We start from the raw sequence: 21,024 nt of genomic DNA, 5'->3' as shown, positions 1-21,024 counted from the left end.
TTCCAACCATTCAGCCAGCTTAGGTTACAAGTGCATCATCAAACAGAAATGTTTGTAAATCTTTGCAGTTCAGTGTGACTTTGTGTTTAATACTCACTCATAGCCAGATACTACTTATATTTTAAAAAGTCAGACAGCCTAAAAATTTAGCCAAGTCTTAGCTTTGTGGCATCATCTCATACATCCAAATATTTCTTAAAGACAAACAGACATCCATACAAGCATATGTATTTATCTATATATATATTAAATTTATTGTAGCATGCGTCAAGTGTGTGCGGCAGACCTGGGCGATTTCCATTAATTTTGCATTAACATTAAATTAAAAAAAAATTAATTTAATGTAAAAAATATTGCATTAACATTAAATTTTTAAAATTTAATGCATTAAATTTCCATTAACATTAAATATTTTTGAATTTAATGCATTAATTTTACATTAACATTAAATATTTTTCAAATTAATGCATTAATTTTGCATTAACATTAAATATATCTGAATTTAGTGCATTAATTTTACATTAACATTAAATAAGCAATAAAATTAATGCATTAATATTCCATTAACATTAATATATATAAAAATTGATAAACATAAATAAAAATACAGCTCAAAAGACCTCGATCTAACCAAACAACTAAAATTAAATAGGTTAAAGTCCTTTCTAATAACTCTTATATTCCATTCAAACTTGTGTGTTTTAAATATGATATTTATATAAGATTCCACAGACAAAATAAACTAAAAAAGGAATATCTGGGAAGTGATATTATTCTTCTAATATGTATTATCGAGTATAGGACTTATTAGAAAGAACTTTAACAAAATAAACTAAAAATGGAATATCTGGGAAGTGATACTATTCTTCTAATATGTATTATAGAGTATAGGACTTATTAGAAAGGACTTTAACACATTCAATTTTACTTGAATTTTGTTAGACCGAGGTCTTTAGCGCTGTATTCTTATTTTTATAAATTATTTTATACATTAATGTTAATGGAAAATTAATGCATTAATTTTATTATTTATTATTTAATGTTAATGGAAAATTAATGCATTAAATTCAAAAATATTTAATGTTAATGCAAAATTAATGCATTAATTTCACAAATATTTAATGTTAATGTAAAATTAATGCATTAAATTTAAAAATATTTAATATTAATGCAAATTTAATGCATTAAATGTACCCATGTTAATGCAAGCTTATTGCATTAACATTAATTTTTTTTAATGTAGAAAAAATTGTTAATGCATTAACACATTTAATGCATTTATCCCAGGTCTGGTGTGCGGTACAAGTGGTATGTAAGTCTGTTCGTCCGTCCGTCTGTGTGTCTTTTTCTTTGTACAAAAGTTTTTCTTCATATATAGAATATTTTCGCTACAAATAAAATTAATGTACAATGTTTACATGCTCTATGTAACCATTGAATCATTTAGATGAATGTTGTTTGTTGCTGTTGCTAGTGTTTGTTGTGTCTGTTGTTGAATTGCAATGTATGAAAAACTACCGTGAAAAGTACAGGTGCCTTGAACAATTTCTTTTCTGTTATAGTTGTTGTTGGTTGTGTTTTAATTGAAAATTCGTCTAAGGAAAATTTTTGTAGTGCGAGGGTGGTTAAAAAGTTTTTTTTGTGAAATACTCAATTTCTTACTATAGTCTTGAATTTACTAACTATAACCTTGACTATATTCCTGACTGTAGGACTGATTTTAGTCTGAATCTTGTCAATAGTCCAGACTATAGTCTAATCTATAGTCCAGACTATAGTCTTGTCTATAGTCCGGACTATAGTCTTGTCTATAGTCTAGATTATAGTCTTGCCTATAGTCCAGACTATAGTATTGTCTATAGTCCTGTCTATAGTCTTGTCTATAGTCTTGTCTATAGTCTTGTCTATAGTCTTGTCTATAGTCTTGTCTATAGTCTTGCCTATAGTCTAGTCTATAGTCTTGTCTATAGTCTTGTCTATAGTCTTGCCTTTAGTCTTGTCTATAGTCTTGACTATAGTTTTGTCTATAGACTTGTATATAGTCTTGTCTATAGTCTTGTCTATAGTCTTGTCTATAGTCATGTCTATAGTCTTGTATATAGTCTTGTCTATAGTCCAGACTATAGTCTTGTCCATAGTTCAGACTATAGTCTTGTCAATAGTCCAGACTGTAGTCTTGTCTATAGTCCAGGCTATAGTCTTGTCTAAAGTCCAGACTATAGTCTTGTCTATAGTCCAGACTATAGTCTTGTCTATAGTCCAGACTATAGTCTTGTCTATAGTACAGACTATAGTCTTGTCTATAGTCCAGACTATAGTCTTGTCTATAGTCCAGACTATTGTCTTGTCTATAGTCCAGACTATAGTCTTGTCTATAGTCCAGACTATAGTGTTGTCTATAGTCCAGACTATAGTCTTGTCTATAGTCCAGACTATAGTCTTGTCTATAGGCTTGTCTATAGTCCAGACTATAGTCTTGTCTATAGTCCAGACTATAGTCTTGTCTATAGTCCAGATTATAGTCTTGTCTATAGTCCAGATTATAGTCTTGTCTATAGTCCAGGCTATAGTCTTGTCTATAGTCCAGATTATAGTCTTGACTATAGTCCAGACTATAGTCTTGACTATAGCCCAGACTATAGCCTTGACTGTAGTCAAGACAGTAGACTTGGCTATAGTTCAGACTAGAGACTTGTCTATAGTCCAGACTATAAACTTGTCTATAGTCTAGACTATAGTCTTGTCCATAGTCCAGCCTTTAGTCCAGATTATATAGTAGTCTTGACTGTAGTTCAGACTATGGTCTTGTCTATAGTCCATATTATAGTCTTGTCTATAGTCCAGACTATAATCCTGACTATAAACTCCCACCTCCCTCACCTAAACAACTTATGAATTTAGCCACCCAAAAAAAATCCTTAAGACTTGATATCATAAACTAAAACAAATGATTTGAAGCAATTCCGACTTTGTAAAATCATATAAACAAACATATTGCCTTAGAAATTGCTGTGAAATAGTAAAGCAAAATCAAACAGTAAAAACCCAAAAGAGCAAAAAAAAAACATTGATCAAAACGCTCAAAAGACCAGACCATGCGAAACAAAATAGAGCGGCGTCAAATTTCTTTTGTAAACCTAAAACTCCAACATACTAGGAACCACTTACATCAGCGTAAACTATTTCTACTCTACATTTACTTCTTCTTTCTTTATACAACTTTAGCTAAATCCTCTTGAACTACTACTTCATTTAAGTATCTTCAAACGAACGACAACTCCCTGTGAAAGGTTTTCTACAAAAAAAGGAAAATCAGTCAGCAACAAGCAACATACAATATTTTTTATGGCCTTACAAAACGATTATACACACTTCTTGTGCAGAAACTAGGAACTGAAGTTTAGTCCAGAAAAAAGAAAAAGACTTCTTAAGTTGAAATGATCAATCTTCGAAAAACATTGCAAGTCTATGTGCAATATTACAACAGTATTTATGTTTAAAATAACAGCAACAACAGCAATAGTTATAATAAACATTCTAAATAACACTCTGGTAATATTAAGAGGATCAGAGAGAGGCCCGTGAGTTGTAGTTGGTGGGGGTGTGTGTAAGTACAATATAACCATGATAAAGTGACCATAAGCATTTATCGAAAATATAAAGTATAGAATGTTTTGTTCATAAATTGAAGGAGGAAAGTTACAATATAAATATAACATACTATAGACGAGGGTGGATTGGAAAGTAGACAACATTATAATCGAGACTATAAACTAATTTATAAATCTATAGTCTGGACTATAGACAAGGCTCTAGTCTGGACTATAGACAAGGCTCTAGGCTGGACTATAGACAAGGCTCTAGGCTGGACTATAGACAAGGCTCTAGACTGGACTATAGACAAGGCTCTAGTCTGGACTATAGACAAGGCTCTAGTCTGGACTATAGACAAGGCTCTAGTCTGGACTATAGACAAGGCTCTAGTCTGGACTATAGACAAGGCTCTAGTCGGGACTATACACAAGGCTCTAGTCTGGACTATAGACAAGGCTCTAGTCTGGACTATAGACAAGGCTCTAGGCTGGACTATAGACAAGGCTCTAGGCTGGACTATAGACAATTCTATAGTCTGGACTATAGACAATTCTATAGTCTGGACTATAGACAATTCTATAGTCTGGACTATAGACAATTCTATAGTCTGGACTATAGACAATTCTATAGTCTGGACTATAGACAATTCTATAGTCTGGACTATAGACAATTCTATTGTCTGGACTATAGACAAGGCTATAGTCCGGACTATAGACAAGGCTATAGACTGGACTATAGACATGGAAAATAGTCAGAACTATAGACAAGGCTATACTGATTTTTCAAAGTCCTTACATTACTTTTCAATTAACCCACGCATAATAGTAAACATGCGTGTATTTAATCGCCAATAGAACTATTTAATGCTCTAATCGCTCTTCTACACAATTCCGTAGCTGTATCGAAATAATTCATTTTTTTATTTAATATTTATTGCACATGGACGAGATGGCTGCTGCAATTTGGATGACTTGAAAATTGAAACGCTCTTGTCTGCTCTTTACTTTATAATTAGAAACACTTCCTGAAGCGCAGTGTTAAAAAAATATTGCTTAAAAGGAAAAAAAAAAGAAGTTAAGAAAGGGGACGAAATTTCAAATCAATTTGCCTCGTTTTGTGTCCGTAGAGTAAATGTGATTTGATTTGAGTTGCACATTTTAACTTAATTTCATTAAAGTTGAGTTTAACCAATCGTCTGTCCTTCCGTCTCAGTCTGTATTGTTTGATTGTTTGTTGCGTGACAACAATAACAAATTACTATCATAAATTGATTTGTGATGATGTTGAATGTTGAAACTCCATTGTTGTTGTAGGTATTTGAATATAAAGATTATAATCTTGTGGTTCGTCATCACCATCATCATCAGCATCAACAGACTTGTTGTTTGTTGTGGTTTTTTGTTGGTTTGTTTGAATTCCATTTGGAAGCTAATCTTATTGTAAGCGGCTGGCTGCCATTTGACGTTTTGTTTCTATATTTTTGTTTTTTGCATTATTTTTTGAAGATCTTTTCTATAAGTGAAACGCCCAGAAGCTTGTTTTTCTCTACCACGTTCGACCTTTAGCATATGAGGTCGTTGTATATTGTTTTGTTTTTGTTTTTGTTGCTGTTATTGCTGTTTCCTAAGAATCCTGGCTGGCTATTGATGTTTATTTCTTATTTTTTTTTGTTGTTAGTTTTTAGCCACCAAATGGTTTTGGCTGAAAAAAAAAAAACAACACAAATGTTTTGTCTTAAATGTTAAATTTTTATTAGAATAAACTCGTATGTAGATACTCTTATGACATATGTTGTAAGTGCTACATGTGTGAACGTGTAAAGAAAAAATTGCCATGTTTTTGTGGGAATATACCCAATGAAAAGATTCCCAGTATGGGCAAAATGGACAGGAAAGGCGTTTCAAGAGTAAATTTTTTTGACTTTAGTTTTATTTGAAGGTAAACTTTTAAAAATTTTTAAGAAAATTCGAACTTTAGTTTCAAATTTTTGTTTAAAATTTCGAAAAGTTTAATTTAACTTCGAAAAAAATCTTAAATTTCAATGTGTTTTCGAATTTAGAGTTTTATAATAAGTTCGAAAATTCGAACTTGTGTTTCAGTTTTTGTTATTTTTCACTTTCGAACTTAAAATTTTAACAAATATTAAAATTTTGAACAAATTTATTTTATTTGCCCACTGTGTTCTGTTTAAAAACCAAAAGAAAAGAAAAGAATTGAAATGTTCAAGTATATTTTTGCATATTTTCCAGCCAAACAAAGTTTCAGTTTTGGCAGAATTTTAACCAAAATTAAAATCAAATTATCAAATTTTCTAAATTTCCAAAACTAAGAAAATCATTTCCTTTTTATAGACATCAAACTGAAGAAAAAATCTCATCCCACTAACATTCCATTCCAATTTGGTTTATGGTCAGACATCTCTTCCAAGTGCTAAGATTATTCTTATATTTAAATAGTTCCCAACATAGTTAAAGCAAAAACGTGTGCAAAAGACAAAAAACCAAAACACCAAAAAAAAGTTAAGAAAAACGAGAAAAAATACTCGTGTTTAGAAAATTCAAATCACATTTTGATGCTGACTGCTACTGCTAAACAATTTTCCAAGATTCATACGAGTAAAATGAATTTTCAAACAGCCAAACAATAACAACAGCAACAACAAAAGAAAGGAATAAACAAAACGAACAAAAACAAAAAAAAAAAACACATTTTGCACTCATTGTCAGTCAGAGGCCAGTATTTTCAACATATGCCAAAATTCAGCCCAGGAAGATTCAGTCAACACCAGGAACTACAGCTCAGACTAGACATAGAAAGAAAACTTTGTGAACGGTAAGCTAGCTAGCTAGACAGACGGACGGACGGCTAGACAGACATGGCTGGTTGATATGCATTCAAATAAAACTCACCCTCACACCCAATATTAAAATCATTCAGAACAAAAGGTATGTCGTGACCCCAACGTGAATGCGTTTTATGCGATTTAAATGTTGCCAAATAGTCGCGAACTCTTTATTATTATTGTTGTTGTTGTTGGTGGTGGTGGTGGTGCTTTTGTTGTTTGCTTTGAATTGTTTCATATACATAAAGATAGACAGACAGACAGACAGATGGAAGAATGGACGGACATATATTTATAAAAGTAAAGTATATTCTGTATTTGTTGTTTTTGTTGTCATTGTTAAACGGTGGCTGGCTGTTTTAGCCAAAAAACAAAAACTTAGCAAGGACCAGATTTAACATAGTTTATGTAGAATGTTTTTTGTTGTAAGTTTTAGCAGCCACAAAAAGGTAACACAAAACAGAGCAGCAGCTCTTCCAATAGCAATAACAACAACAAAATATTGCTATATAAAAAAAAACTCAACAATAAGCTTTTTTTCTACACTTTTTGGTGGGTTTTAAATTTAACCAAAAAAACCCTGAAAATTTTGCACAAAAAAAACCCAAAATTTTTATATGTTTGTATGCTTTAATGTGCCAAGCATTTAAAAATGTACAAATATATTGTACATCAACATAGTAGTAGTAGTAGTAAGTAGAAAGAAAGAAGTACATTATTATACAAACAAATAAAAAACAATCATACATTTGTACAAACAAACGTACAAAATAAGCCACATATTGGTAGTACTAGTCGTATGGAGTAAACCTTACTGCCATAATGCACATCTCGAGCTTATTTTGTAACAAAAACAGAACAGCAGAACTGCAAAAAATAGCAACAAAAACATTTGCTAAGAAATTGTTGTGGCAGAGTTAAAACGCCACGACAGCAATCATATTAACAGCAATAGCATATGATTTAACCCTTTATATGGATGGAGTCTTAATGGTATTCGAAAATTTGAACAGTTTTTGGAAACCTAGTATAAAGTAACATTTCTGAAATGCATGACTTTTATCTATTCTATATCTTAAACATATGTATGAAGAACTTTTTAATTCAACAAGAGCTGGAGTCTTATAAAGATGCTTTGAAATCATGAAATCATATATTTATTTGCGTTCTTGTCTTAAGTCTTTAGTTTTTATCTCTTTTTTATAAAATCATGGTTCTTAAATGGGTTAAGAAATATTGTACTGTTGTTCCCTTTTTTTTTTTTGGTTTAACTGAAAATGCCAAAAATTGTATTATAGAAGAAGCCCTTTCTTCTTCTTCAATGTGTTTTTTTTTAATTTTTTCACCATAGTAACACACAACAACGCAGCAGAAGAAAAAACCAAAACAAAAACGCCACATACTAAACAAAACCAAGAAATAAATAAAAAATAATCATACTTACATTTTAACAAACATACAAGATACAAAGATATACATATTTACGTTTATTTTGCAATATGTATGATTACGTATAAAATTCTGGTACTATAGACCAAAAAACGTATTTTTCGTCCTGGCTGGCATACTTTTTTGTAGTTGGTGGATTTTTTGTTATTTTGAATTCATTCGTTTGTTTATTTGTTTCTGCTGTTGTTGTTGTTGTTGATGCATTTGCATACAATAAGGAAAAAGGTACACAGCATGTTATCTTTCTATGACCTACACCAATATTTCTGAGAATGATGTGTCTGTCCAGTATCTGTTTCGATTTGGAATCATCGTCTTCTTCGTTGTTGTCGTCGTCGTCGTCGCCGTCCATCGTATTTGTTGAATAACTTGACGCTTTAATATCAGTAACATGCAGACATAGCAACATATTACAGGACAGACAAACGGAAAATTCTTATTTTGCAGAAGTGATACTTACACTCAGGGAAAGATGTGTGTCTATAGTGTTGACTGCAAATCCGTCTTGTCGTGTATGTAAATAATTCAGTCGATAGTTTTGTTTTAGAAATAGTCAAGATATCGAAATAGTCTTGGCTTTAGATCAGACTATAGCCTTGACTATTGATCAGCCTATAGTCTTGACATTTAATTCAATTTGTAGGCTTGACTGTAGATCAGTTTATGGTATTGTCTATAAGTCATTCTATACAGATTTGTCTAAAGTTTTGGTTACCGATCAATATATAATATTGATCTTCAATATATAATATTGACTATAGATCAATTTGTAGTCTTGATTATAGATCAATCTGTAGTCTTGACTATAGATCAATCTATAGTCTTGACTATAGACCTATCTATAGACTTGACTATAGATCAATCTATAGACTTGAATATAGATCAATCTATAGTCCTGACTATATAGCCTCTATAGTCTATAGCCGTGACTATATATAGATCACTCTATAGTCTTGACTATAGATCACTCTATAGTCTTGACTATAGATCTCTCTATAGTCTTGACTATAGATCAGTCTATAGTCTTTATAGATCACTCTATAGTCTTGACCATAGATCACTCTATAGTCTTGACTATAGATCACTCTATAGTCTTGACTATAGATCACTCTATAGTCTTGACTATAGATCACTCTATAGTCTGACTATAGATCAGTCTATAGTCTGACCATAGATCAGTCTATAGTCTTGACTATAGATCAGTCTATAGTCTTGACTATAGATCAGTCTATAGTCTTGACTATAGATCAGTCTATAGTCTTGACTATAGATCAGTCTATAGTCTTGACTATAGATCAGTCTATAGTCTTGACTATAGATCAGTCTATAGTCTTGAATATATATAAAGTCGTGACTATAGATCAGTCTATAGTCTTGACTATAAATTAGTATATAGCCTTGACTGTAGATAAGTCCATAGTCTTGACTATATATCAGTCTATAGCCTTGCTGTAGATCAGTCTGTAGTTTTGACTACAGATCAGTCTATAGTCTTGACTATAGATAAGTCTATAGAGTTGATTATAGATCAGTCTATAATCTTGACTATAGATCAGTCTGTAGTTTTGACTATAGATCAACCTATAGTCTTGACTATAGATCAATCTATAGCCTTGACTGTAGATCAAACTATAGTCTTGACTATAGATCAATCTATAGTCTTAACTATAGATTAGTCTATAGTATTGACTATATATCAGTCTATAGTCTTGGCTATAGATTAGTCTATAGTCTTAACTATATATCAGTCTAAAGTCTTGACTATAGATCAGTCTATAGTCTTGACTATAGAACAGTCTATAGTCTTGATTATAAATCAATTTGTAGTCTCGACTATTGATCAGTGTATAGTCTTGACTGTAGATCAGTCTATACAATTTACTTTAGATCCGTCTATAGTCTTGATTGTCATTTAATGATGTTCATAAAAGTTTCGATAATTGTACATATTTTCGAGTGTATGTTATAAATGGTCATAATCCTACCGCAAATAAAAACATAATAAACTGAACTTAAGTTTAGCTTTTAATGTCACAGTTTTCAATTGTTATTAAGATGCTGATCTTTATATATTTTATTCAAAATTAATTTCAAAATACAAATGGACATAACTGCTGCAAAACATTATAAAGTAGTTAAAGTGGAACTAAAACATAATTATAACTTTTGTCTGGCCCCCATATTCAAATTTTATTATTGATTATTTAGTCATTTAAAATTGGGTCGTTCTATTAAGATCCTCTTATGACCCCTGTCTCTCTTTCTGCCTTTCTCTCTTCATTTCTATACCCCTGGCAGCAGACAAATAATGATGAGTTAGAATAAGCTACAACAACATTTTTACGATTTTTAATATTTTCCCACGATAGAGAGCTTTGATCGTGCTTAAATTGATATTTTATAGATTTAAGGAAAACGCTGCCTGCAGCGACAAGCGTTTTTTCTTGGCTATTGTTGTTGCGATTTTTTTATTTAGCATAGTACTACAACAAAGCAAAAATTTTCATATTCTGAAAGATAAAAAAACTATACTGAAGCCATTGAAAGTAAATGGTTCAGTAGAAAAGGCAACAACTATCAAATAGATGGAAAATCAAAACTTTAAAATCTTAAGAAAAAAAATCAGAACATAACAACAACTAACTGATACTGAAAGCAAAACTATATTCTCTACATTCTAATAAAATGCTCCACAAATAAGAAAACAAGAAAAAAACTAAAATGTTCTTTAGCTGCAGGACAGATTTTTATGTTAGACAACGGCTAGAACAACAACAAAAAATTATAAACACAGCGATAAGAGTCTAAAGATCTTGTTCTTAACTCACTGCTTCAACTCAAATCGTAAGATTTTCAGCAAAAGTTAATGATCATGATCTTCATGATTGCTGCTTAAGTTTGATGATAATCAAGTTTCAAGTTGGACTTAATAGTCCTGTACATAAAATGTTTCTTACCATTTTCTCCTTAGGGCAATACATCATTTGTTGTAGCAGATATTGTGGTTGTAGTTTTTATGCTTTTAGATTTTTTCTTTTGCTGAACGCATGTCATGTTGATTTAATTGTTTTCTATTAAAACTATTGACAGATTTAATTATAAAACAAGCAATTGATACAAATTGTGATTAATTTAAAGTCGTTAATGTTTTCTTGTTTATTTTTTATATTTGTTCCAATAGATTTAAGTGTTAACATGTTAATGCAGAGTAATTTTATTCTTGGTGGTTTTCAATGGGGATTTATTTTTATTCTTTGGATTTGTTTTAACCTTTTATGGAATATATTTTTATGCAAAATCAACATGTCTTTGTCAAATCACAATTTGTGATCCAACCAGTCAGAATGATGAGATTTTTCCGTAAACTGGAGACAGTAAATTATGGACTAGAAGAGAACAAAAACTGAACTAGAACTGAACTAGAACTAGAACTGAACTAGAACTGAACTAGAACTGAACTAGAACTGAACTAGAACTGAACTAGAACTGAACTAAAACTGAACTAGAACTGAACTTGAACTGAACTAGAACTGAACTAGAACTGAACTAGAACTGAACTAGAACTGAACTAGAACTGAACTAGAACTGAACTAGAACTGAACTAGAACTGAACTAGAACTGAACTAGAACTGAACTAGAACTAGAACTGAACTAGAACTGAACTAGAACTGAACTAGAACTGAACTAGAACTGAACTAGAACTGAACTAGAACTGAACTAGAACTGAACTAGAACTGAACTAGAACTGAACTAGAACTGAACTAGAACTGAACTAGAACTGAACTAGAACTGAACTAGAACTGAACTAGAACTGAACTAGAACTGAACTAGAACTGAACTAGAACTGAACTAGAACTGAACTAGAACTGAACTAGAACTGAACTAGAACTGAACTAGAACTGAACTAGAACTGAACTAGAACTGAACTAGAACTGAACTAGAACTGAACTAGAACTGAACTAGAACTGAACTGAACTAGAACTGAACTAGAACTGACTAGAACTGAACTAGAACTGACTAGAACTGAACTAGAACTGAACTAGAACTGAACTAGAACTGAACTAGAACTGAACTAGAACTGAACTAGAACTGAACTAGAACTGAACTAGAACTGAACTAGAACTGAACTAGAACTGAACTAGAACTGAACTAGAACTGAACTAGAACTGAACTAGAACTGAACTAGAACTGAACTAGAACTGAACTAGAACTGAACTAGAACTGAACTAGAACTGAACTAGAACTGAACTAGAACTGAACTAGAACTGAACTAGAACTGAACTGAACTAGAACTGAACTAGAACGGAACTAGAACTGAACTAGAACTGAACTAGAACTGAACTGAACTAGAACTGAACTAGAACTGAACTAGAACTGAACTAGAACGACTAGAACTGACTAGAACTGAACTAGACTGAACTAGAACTGAACTAGAACTGAACTAGAACTGAACTAGAACTGAACTAGAACTGAACTAGAACTGAACTAGAACTGAACTAGAACTGAACTAGAACTGAACTAGAACTGAACTAGAACTGAACTAGAAACTGAACTAGAACTGAACTAGAACTGAACTAGAACTGAACTAGAACTGAACTAGAACTGAACTAGAACTGAACTAGAACTGAACTAGAACTGAACTAGAACTGAACTAGAACTGAACTAGAACTGAACTAGAACTGAACTAGAACTGAACTAGAACTGACTAGAACTGAACTAGAACTGAACTAGAACTGAACTAGAACTGAACTGAACTAGAAGAACTAGAATGAACTAGAACTGAACTAGAACTGAACTAGAACTGAACTAGAACTGAACTAGAACTGAACTAGAACTGAACTAGAACTGAACTAGAACTGAACTAGAACTGAACTAGAACTGAACTAGAACTGAACTAGAACTGAACTAGAACTGAACTAGAACTGAACTAGAACTGAACTAGAACTGAACTGAACTAGAACTGAACTAGAACTGAACTAGAACTGAACTAGAACTGAACTAGAACTGAACTAGAACTGAACTAGAACTGAACTAGAACTGAACTAGAACTGAACTAGAACTGAACTAGAACTGAACAAGAACTGAACTAGAACTGAACTAGAACTGAACTAGAACTGAACTAGAACTGAACTAGAACTGAACTAGAACTGAACTAGAACTGAACTAGAACTGAACTAGAACTGAACTAGAACTGAACTAGAACTGAACTAGAACTGAACTAGAACTGAACTAGAACTGAACTAGAACTGAACTAGAACTGAACTAGAACTGAACTAGAACTGAACTAGAACTGAACTAGAACTGAACTAGAACTGAACTAGAACTGAACTAGAACTGAACTAGAACTGAACTAGAACTGAACTAGAACTGAACTAGAACTGAACTAGAACTGAACTAGAACTGAACTAGAACTGAACTAGAACTGAACTAGAACTGAACTAGAACTGCACTAGAACTAAACTAGAACTGCACTAGAATTGAACTGCCAACGTTAAAACAATTTTGCTCATTCACATACCCAATCATAATCTCTCTTACCCTCTTGAGAACATAACTCAAACTAAAATAAATAAATAAACAAAAAACACTGTTTTCATTATAAAATAAATAAAATTAAATTTTATTTGTTATTTCTTGAGTTAATTACAATTATTTAAAAAAATTATTAAATATTTATACAAAATTATAAAAAGGATATATAAAATAAAATATTTTAAAATATAATAATACATTTTTATTGTTATATAATAATTATTAAAAATAACTAAATTTTATAAAATTACACATACCAGGTATGTTGGTTATTGCTGCTTTCCGTCTTGCTATAAGTTCTTTTTGTTCATTTGTTTGTATTGAAAAATAGTTTATAAATTCTTAAATTTCAAACATTTATTGTTTATTATTTAAACTAAATTTTTGTTATTTTTTTCAACATTGAATTTTTTATGTTTGTGTTTTTTTTGTTTTTTTTTTTTTTTTTGAGTTAAACTTAAGTTATTGTACTTCTTATCTGAAATGAATATTCATAGTTTATGGTATTCATTCATTTAGTTTTAGTTTATAAAAAACAAATTGCACTATTTTTTCCATTTAAAAGCTAATTTATGTGCTAGAATGCCATAAAAATAAAAATAAATTACAATTCTTTTTTTAGTTTTCATTTTGTTTGTGTTTTTTCAATTTAGATTTGTTTTAACAATTTTATTTTATTTTTGTTACAGTAAACATTCGTTAAACTGAACTGGCCAGAGTCCAAATGTAAGTTTTTTTATATATTTTTTAATTTTCAAAATTAATTGATTTTTAAATGTACCAGACATTTTTGTTAAAGGAAGTGTTTTAAGATTGATTATTTTTATAAATGTTACAAAAAAAAAAAAAAAAATAATTAAGTATTTGCCAATTAAAAACCTGTTCTCCCGAAAAATTTTATATTTTATCCTCTGATTACAATTTCAAAAATTGGATTTTGTTTATATATTTTTAAAAATATTGTTGATATTTTGATTAGGCGCTTGTTTTCTAAATTTTTTTAGACTTCACCTGTTTCAGTGACCATCATGATGATTTTCAGAATCTGCAAATACAATTTAAAATAACTATATGTTAAAAAATGAAGTAGAACTGAACTAGAACTGAACTAGAACTGAACTAGAACTGAACTAGAACTGAACTAGAACTGAACTAGAACTGAACTAGAACTGAACTAGAACTGAACTAGAACTGAACTAGAACTGAACTAGAACTGAACTAGAACTGAACTAGAACTGAACTAGAACTGAACTAGAACTGAACTAGAACTGAACTAGAACTGAACTAGAACTGAACTAGAACTGAACTAGAACTGAACTAGAACTGAACTAGAACTGAACTAGAACTGAACTAGAACTGAACTAGAACTGAACTAGAACTGAACTAGAACTGAACTAGAACTGAACTAGAACTGAACTAGAACTGAACTAGAACTGAACTAGAACTGAACTAGAACTGAACTAGAACTGAACTAGAACTGAACTAGAACTGAACTAGAACTGAACTAGAACTGAACTAGAACTGAACTAGAACTGAACTAGAACTGAACTAGAACTGAACTAGAACTGAACTAGAACTGAACTAGAACTGAACTAGAACTGAACTAGAACTGAACTAGAACTGAACTAGAACTGAACTAGAACTGAACTAGAACTGAACTAGAACTGAATTAGAACTGAACTTTTTTTTTTTTTTTTTTTTTTTTTCATATATATTCACTTTATTCAATTTAAGTATTTAAAGGTACAATATATTCTTAATACTAAGCCCGCTAAGCCATATGGCTTGACAGCAGGAAACATATATATAAACAATTTAAGTTTAAGATTAACATTATTTTATTTATTTCATTGCGATCTGATAAAAAAGGCCTTTATAAGTTTCTTTCTTTGAAATTTGTTTCTTGTATTTATAGTTCCAATTGGGATTTTGTTCAGAATATTTGGTAAAGTGACTCCTAGGGTGTTTCTTCCATACTCATTAAAGAAGCGTTTCACTTTATATAGAACTAGAACTAGAACTGAACTAGAACTGAACTAGAACTGAACTAGAACTGAACTAGAACTGAACTAGAACTGAACTAGAACTGAACTAGAACTGAACTAGAACTGAACTAGAACTGAACTAGAACTGAACTAGAACTGAACTAGAACTGAACTAGAACTGAACTAGAACTGAACTAGAACTGAACTAGAACTGAACTAGAACTGAACTAGAACTGAACTAGAACTGAACTAGAACTGAACTAGAACTGAACTAGAACTGAACTAGAACTGAACTAGAACTGAACTAGAACTGAACTAGAACTGAACTAGAACTGAACTAGAACTGAACTAGAACTGAACTAGAACTGAACTAGAACTGAACTAGAACTGAACTAGAACTGAACTAGAACTGAACTAGAACTGAACTAGAACTGAACTAGAACTGAACTAGAACTGAACTAGAACTGAACTAGAACTGAACTAGAACTGAACTAGAACTGAACTAGAACTGAACTAGAACTGAACTAGAACTGAACTAGAACTGAACTAGAACTGAACTAGAACTGAACTAGAACTGAACTAGAACTGAACTAGAACTGAACTAGAACTGAACTAGAACTGAACTAGAACTGAACTAGAACTGAATTAGAACTGAACTAGAACTGAACTAGAACTGAACTAGAACTGAATTAGAACTGAACTAGAAATGAACTTGAACTGAACTAGAAATGAACTAGAACTGAACTAAAATTAAGAAATGATTGATATATGAACAGCTCTTCATTTATATTTTTTTTAGTAAAGTTCTCTTTTAGAAACTATAAAAAATTATGAAAAGCGCTTTTTATAAAAGATTTGTAAAATACTTTTTATATCTATAGTGTAAAGCTTATTTGAGGGCTTTATAAGTTTGAAAAGTACTTTAATTATGGAGACAAATCAATTTTTACTCACCATTCGAAGTAGTCAAATCATCAATTCTTTCGCATTTCGTTTGAACCTCCAAACTTTCACTTCTTTCGTGAGGTAACGTTTCGGGTAGACTTAGAATACGTTGATCACGTTGACTTGCCATCAAATGATTGTAATGATCCGTGGAAATCATATGAGACGTCCAAGCAGGCGGGCAATGAGGATGATGATGAGTGGCGTGAGCCGTATGATGAGGAGACACATGATGTTGATGGGGATGATGCTGATGATTTTGATGATGATGAGGATGTGTAACAACTACGGGCAAGCCTTCGGAATTTAAACAGGTAACACATGAGTCAACCACTGGTACCAACTGATCAGTCATCCATTCAAAAGAGAAAGCTGAACCCAAAGTGTGAACCCCAGTACCACAGGCGGGACCTACCGAGGGTGGAGCACTGGTGGGAGTGGGTGGGGTGGTTGTTATACAAGGACTTAGCTCCTGTTGTGATGATGAGGAATTATCCAAAGATAACTTCTGATTACTTTCTGACCAGGGAGGGCTGGGATTCCATTGATCCATAAAATCAGCCGGATCGGGTGGCAAGAGTTTGTTAAGCAAACGACTTCTGGTAGGTACAACAGTGGCAAATATTACCGAGGAATGTGAATCGGCTCGATGGGTGTGTACTTGATATACGGAATCCATTTCATTTTGTAACTCATGGTGTTGACCATCTGAGGAATTTTCCTGCAAATAAATGGGTTCTAATTTACCCACCGCTCTACGTTTAGCCGGCGGTGATGTTGTTCTACTATGACTGGCACATGACAAGGTATAACTAGTGGCTGCCGAGGCATGACTGGATATTGAACTATTCGTGCTTTCACAACGCATTTCAGCGGCGGCATTTGATTTATTGGATAAAGGTGATCGGGAGGGTGATATCGAATGATTTGATATGCCACCTAATTGACTATAATCAACCGGTTCTATACCACCATTCGTTGTATGACTCATATTTATATCACTACCTATATTTTCTCTATTGGCTTCCAGCATTAGCTCACCTCCACCGCCCGAACCATTCGTTCTCTGCAGCACTGCTGTATCGGAGGCGTGAAATGTTCCATAGGGCGGCATATGGTGATACTGATGATGATTATTTGGATGATGTAGTGCCGTATAGGGTGATCCCACCACCGAGGTGGGTGAAAACGCCGATGTCGGTGTATGATGATGAATATGATGGTGGTAGTATACTGATGTGGGATTGCCGGCTGTGGGAGGTGTGGCAGGGACACGAGTACCACCATCATAGGGCAGACCAAATTGTATTTTTGACTGTACGGTGTAGTAGTGATAAAGCCATGAATTGAGTATCATAACAGAAGCTTCACGTTCGCTGAAGAGAGATTAAAGAAAAAGTTTGTTAAAGTTATAGATAGTGTATAGATGTATAGATTTTAAAAAGCCTTTGCTTGTAAAAGCTTTTTCTGTAAACTACTTTATAAAAATTCTTTTTAGAGAAACTTTTAATTGGAACGTTTTTTAATACTTTTTTAAGCTTTAAGAAGCTTTTTATATATAAATCTTCTTTAAAAGCTTTTTGTAAAAGCTTTTACAAAATACAAATTTTTCTTTAAAAATTTTATTATGAAAATCTTTTTCAAGAAAACGCTCACATTCAAAAAGCTTTTTTTTGCAAAAAACTTTTTTTTGCAAAAAGCTTTTTTTAAAGAAAAACATTTTTTAAAACTCTATTGTTTAAAAGGGGTGGCCAAGAAAATCTTTCAAAATTTGTTTTCCTCGTATCAAACCTCTTTTTATCAAAGTTTTTCGTTATTAAAAAAACATTATTTTTACAAAAAACAACATTTTAAATTAAAAAGTTTTTCAAATACTTACTTTAATACTTGATTTGTACAAACAATGACTGGTTGTTGATTAGTATCTTGGGCATCTCGTACTTGTAATACAACATGGACCCATATAAAATCACCTTGTCTACGTTGCATACGAACTAATAAAATACATGAACGATCTTGTTCTGACTGAGTTACTAAAAAATATATGAGAAACGTTGAAATAAAAAATTTAAATAAAAATATTTATTTAAGAAAGATTAGTTTAAATATTTGAAAACTTACTAAGTCTATGTTTACTTTGAGCCTCTCGTAAATTATCGGAATGTATTAGACTATACCAGGATAAACCCTGAATATCACATCTTGTATAACCTAAATGAAATTCGCCACTGAAAATATAAAAAGTTTTTTTCTGCTAAATAAATTTTAAAATAGAACAAAATAGAAAAAAAATCGACACACAAATGTCACAATATTGGCCTTCATGAAATTTTTATTAAAATTTAAAAATTAAATTTTTTATTTAGTATTTTTTTTTTTTGCATTTTTCATTAAAACTAGTTCAACTTACTTTTTGTCAATGTGTGCTATTTTCATGTCCATTGAATGTATCGTTGTAAAGACATTTGTAGCTCCCTGCACTACACATTCTCGAGTCTCTGGCATGGCAATTGGTGTGCAAGTTGCCAAGAATACGGGTTCGTTGCGACTGCAAAGTGGCAAAAATGACAAATAGTGACCCTGAACCAGTACAACCTAAAATAGAAAAAAAAAAAAAAAACAATTCATTCAATGAATATAAAAGTTAGCGGGTTTTGGTATTTTTTTGTAGCCAAAATGTGGTCTAAAAAAATACACATTTCCTAATAATAAATTTTATAGTTATATGTATAGCTTGCTTAAAGTCTGTAGACTACTACTTTGTTTTACAAAAAAAGAAAAAATTAAATAAAAGTGAATGTATAATAATTTTTCTTTGTGACTTTATAAATTTTTAAAGCGGTAAAACATTTTGTAGTCTACATGCGACAGTTTGTCATATTTTATCTATTTTTTCTGTTACTGGTGAATCCAATTACAATTTAATTTAAAATATTGAAAGTAGTTTTTTTTCTCAATTTTAAAATTAAATTAATGATTTTGGAATCTTTCATTTTAACATATTCCTAATCAAGTCTATAAAGATATCTATAGTTAAGGATATAAACTGATCAATAGTCAAGACTATACACTGATCTATTGTCAAGACTATAAACTGATCTATAGTCTAGACTATAAACTGTTCTATTGTAAAGACTATAACCTGATCTATAGAGGAGACTATAAACTGATCTATAGTTAAGACTTTAAACTGATCTATAGCCAAGGCCATACACAGAACTATAGTTAAAACTACAAACTGGTCTATAGTCAAGACTATAAACAGATCTATAATAAAGACTATATACTGATCTATAATAAATACTATAAACTAATCTATAGTCAAGACTAAAATCTGATCTCTAGTCAAGACTACAAACTGATTTATTGTCAAGACTATAAACTGATCATTAGTCAAGTCTATAAACTGATCTATAATAAAGACTATATACTGATCTATAATAAATACTATAAACTAATCTATAGTCAAGACTATAATCTGATCTCTAGTCTAGACTACAAACTGATTTATAGTCAAGACTATAAACTAATCTATAGTCAAGACTATAAACTGATCATTAGTCAAGTCTATAAACTGTTCTTTAGTGAAGACTATAAAGTGATCTATTGTCGAGACTATATATAAACTTATCTATTGTCAAGACTTTAAACAGATCTTTAGTCAAGACTTTAAACTGATCATTAGTCAAGACTAGAAACTAATCGAGAGTTAAGAGTATAAACTGATCTATAGTCAAGACTATAAAATGATCTACAGTCAAGACTATAAACTGATCTATAGTCAAAACTATTAACTGATCTATAGTCTAAGACTATAAACTGATCTATAGTCAAAATTATAAACTGATGTACAGTCAAGCCTATAACCTGATCTCCAGTCAAGACTACAAACTGATCATTAGTCAAGACAATAAACTGATCGTTTGTCGAGAGTTTAAACTTATCATTAGTCAAGACTATTAAGTGATCTGCAATCAATACTATAGAATCTATAAACTGATCTATAGTCAAGACTATAAACTGATCGTATTGTCAAGACTATTAAGTGATCTACAATCATTACTATAGACTTCTACTATAAAGTGTTCTATAGTAAATCCTGTAATCAAGACTGTTGCGATCAATAGTCAAGGCTATAGACTAATCCATTGTCAAGACTGTGGGCTATTCTATAGTCAAGGCTTTAGGCTGCTCTATAATCAAGTGTTTAGACTGATTTGATCTTAGTGATCTATAGAACGACTCCACTGTTCGTACTCAGCAAGGATTTATTGTTTCGTTATGAGAAAATAATTGAAACTTGAACAGTTTTTCTAGAATAATTCTTATATCTTTTTCCATTTTATTCACAGTATATAAAGTAATAGTCTGTCTACTTTGCACATTTCATTCTTCTATTTTTATAACAAAACTCTAAAAAAGTGGGCGTTAAAATAATTGGTTAATTTTATGCTTTTTTTTAAATAATAATTTCAAATGGCAAAAGGATGTGCGCTGTAAATAAATTGAAAACGAAAAAAATCAATTGAAATAATTAATATTTATTGCCAGCTACATACATACATATGAATATTATAAACACACAACCGAATGAAAAAATAAATAAAGATTATTCTTATTTTCAACTTAAATTTGTGGCAAATAATAAAGTTGAATTATAAATTTTGTTCTTTAAAC

At 31.2% G+C, this 21,024-nt stretch overlaps 1 protein-coding gene across 1 annotated transcript in view; it reads right to left on the bottom strand.

Annotated features, from left to right (window-relative positions):
• Window positions 1-13,682: 13,682 nt before the first annotated feature.
• Window positions 13,683-21,024, bottom strand: part of LOC119616538 — a 63,022-nt gene continuing 55,680 nt past the window's right edge. The window contains exons 7-11 of the mRNA XM_037972951.1: window positions 18,758-18,942; window positions 18,469-18,575; window positions 18,227-18,380; window positions 16,357-17,723; window positions 13,683-14,462 (exon numbers count right to left, since the gene is read on the bottom strand). Coding sequence (XP_037828879.1) covers window positions 14,434-14,462; window positions 16,357-17,723; window positions 18,227-18,380; window positions 18,469-18,575; window positions 18,758-18,942 — 1,842 coding nt within the window. The 3' untranslated portion in view covers window positions 13,683-14,433. The remainder of the gene's footprint in view (window positions 14,463-16,356; window positions 17,724-18,226; window positions 18,381-18,468; window positions 18,576-18,757; window positions 18,943-21,024) is intronic.

The sequence above is a fragment of the Lucilia sericata genome, unplaced genomic scaffold (genome assembly GCF_015586225.1).
Source record: "Lucilia sericata isolate MDLA Ls3-8-SP2 unplaced genomic scaffold, ASM1558622v1 Contig000079F_arrow, whole genome shotgun sequence".
Lineage (NCBI taxonomy): Eukaryota > Metazoa > Arthropoda > Insecta > Diptera > Calliphoridae > Lucilia > Lucilia sericata.
This window is presented reverse-complemented; position numbering and strand designations above follow the sequence as displayed.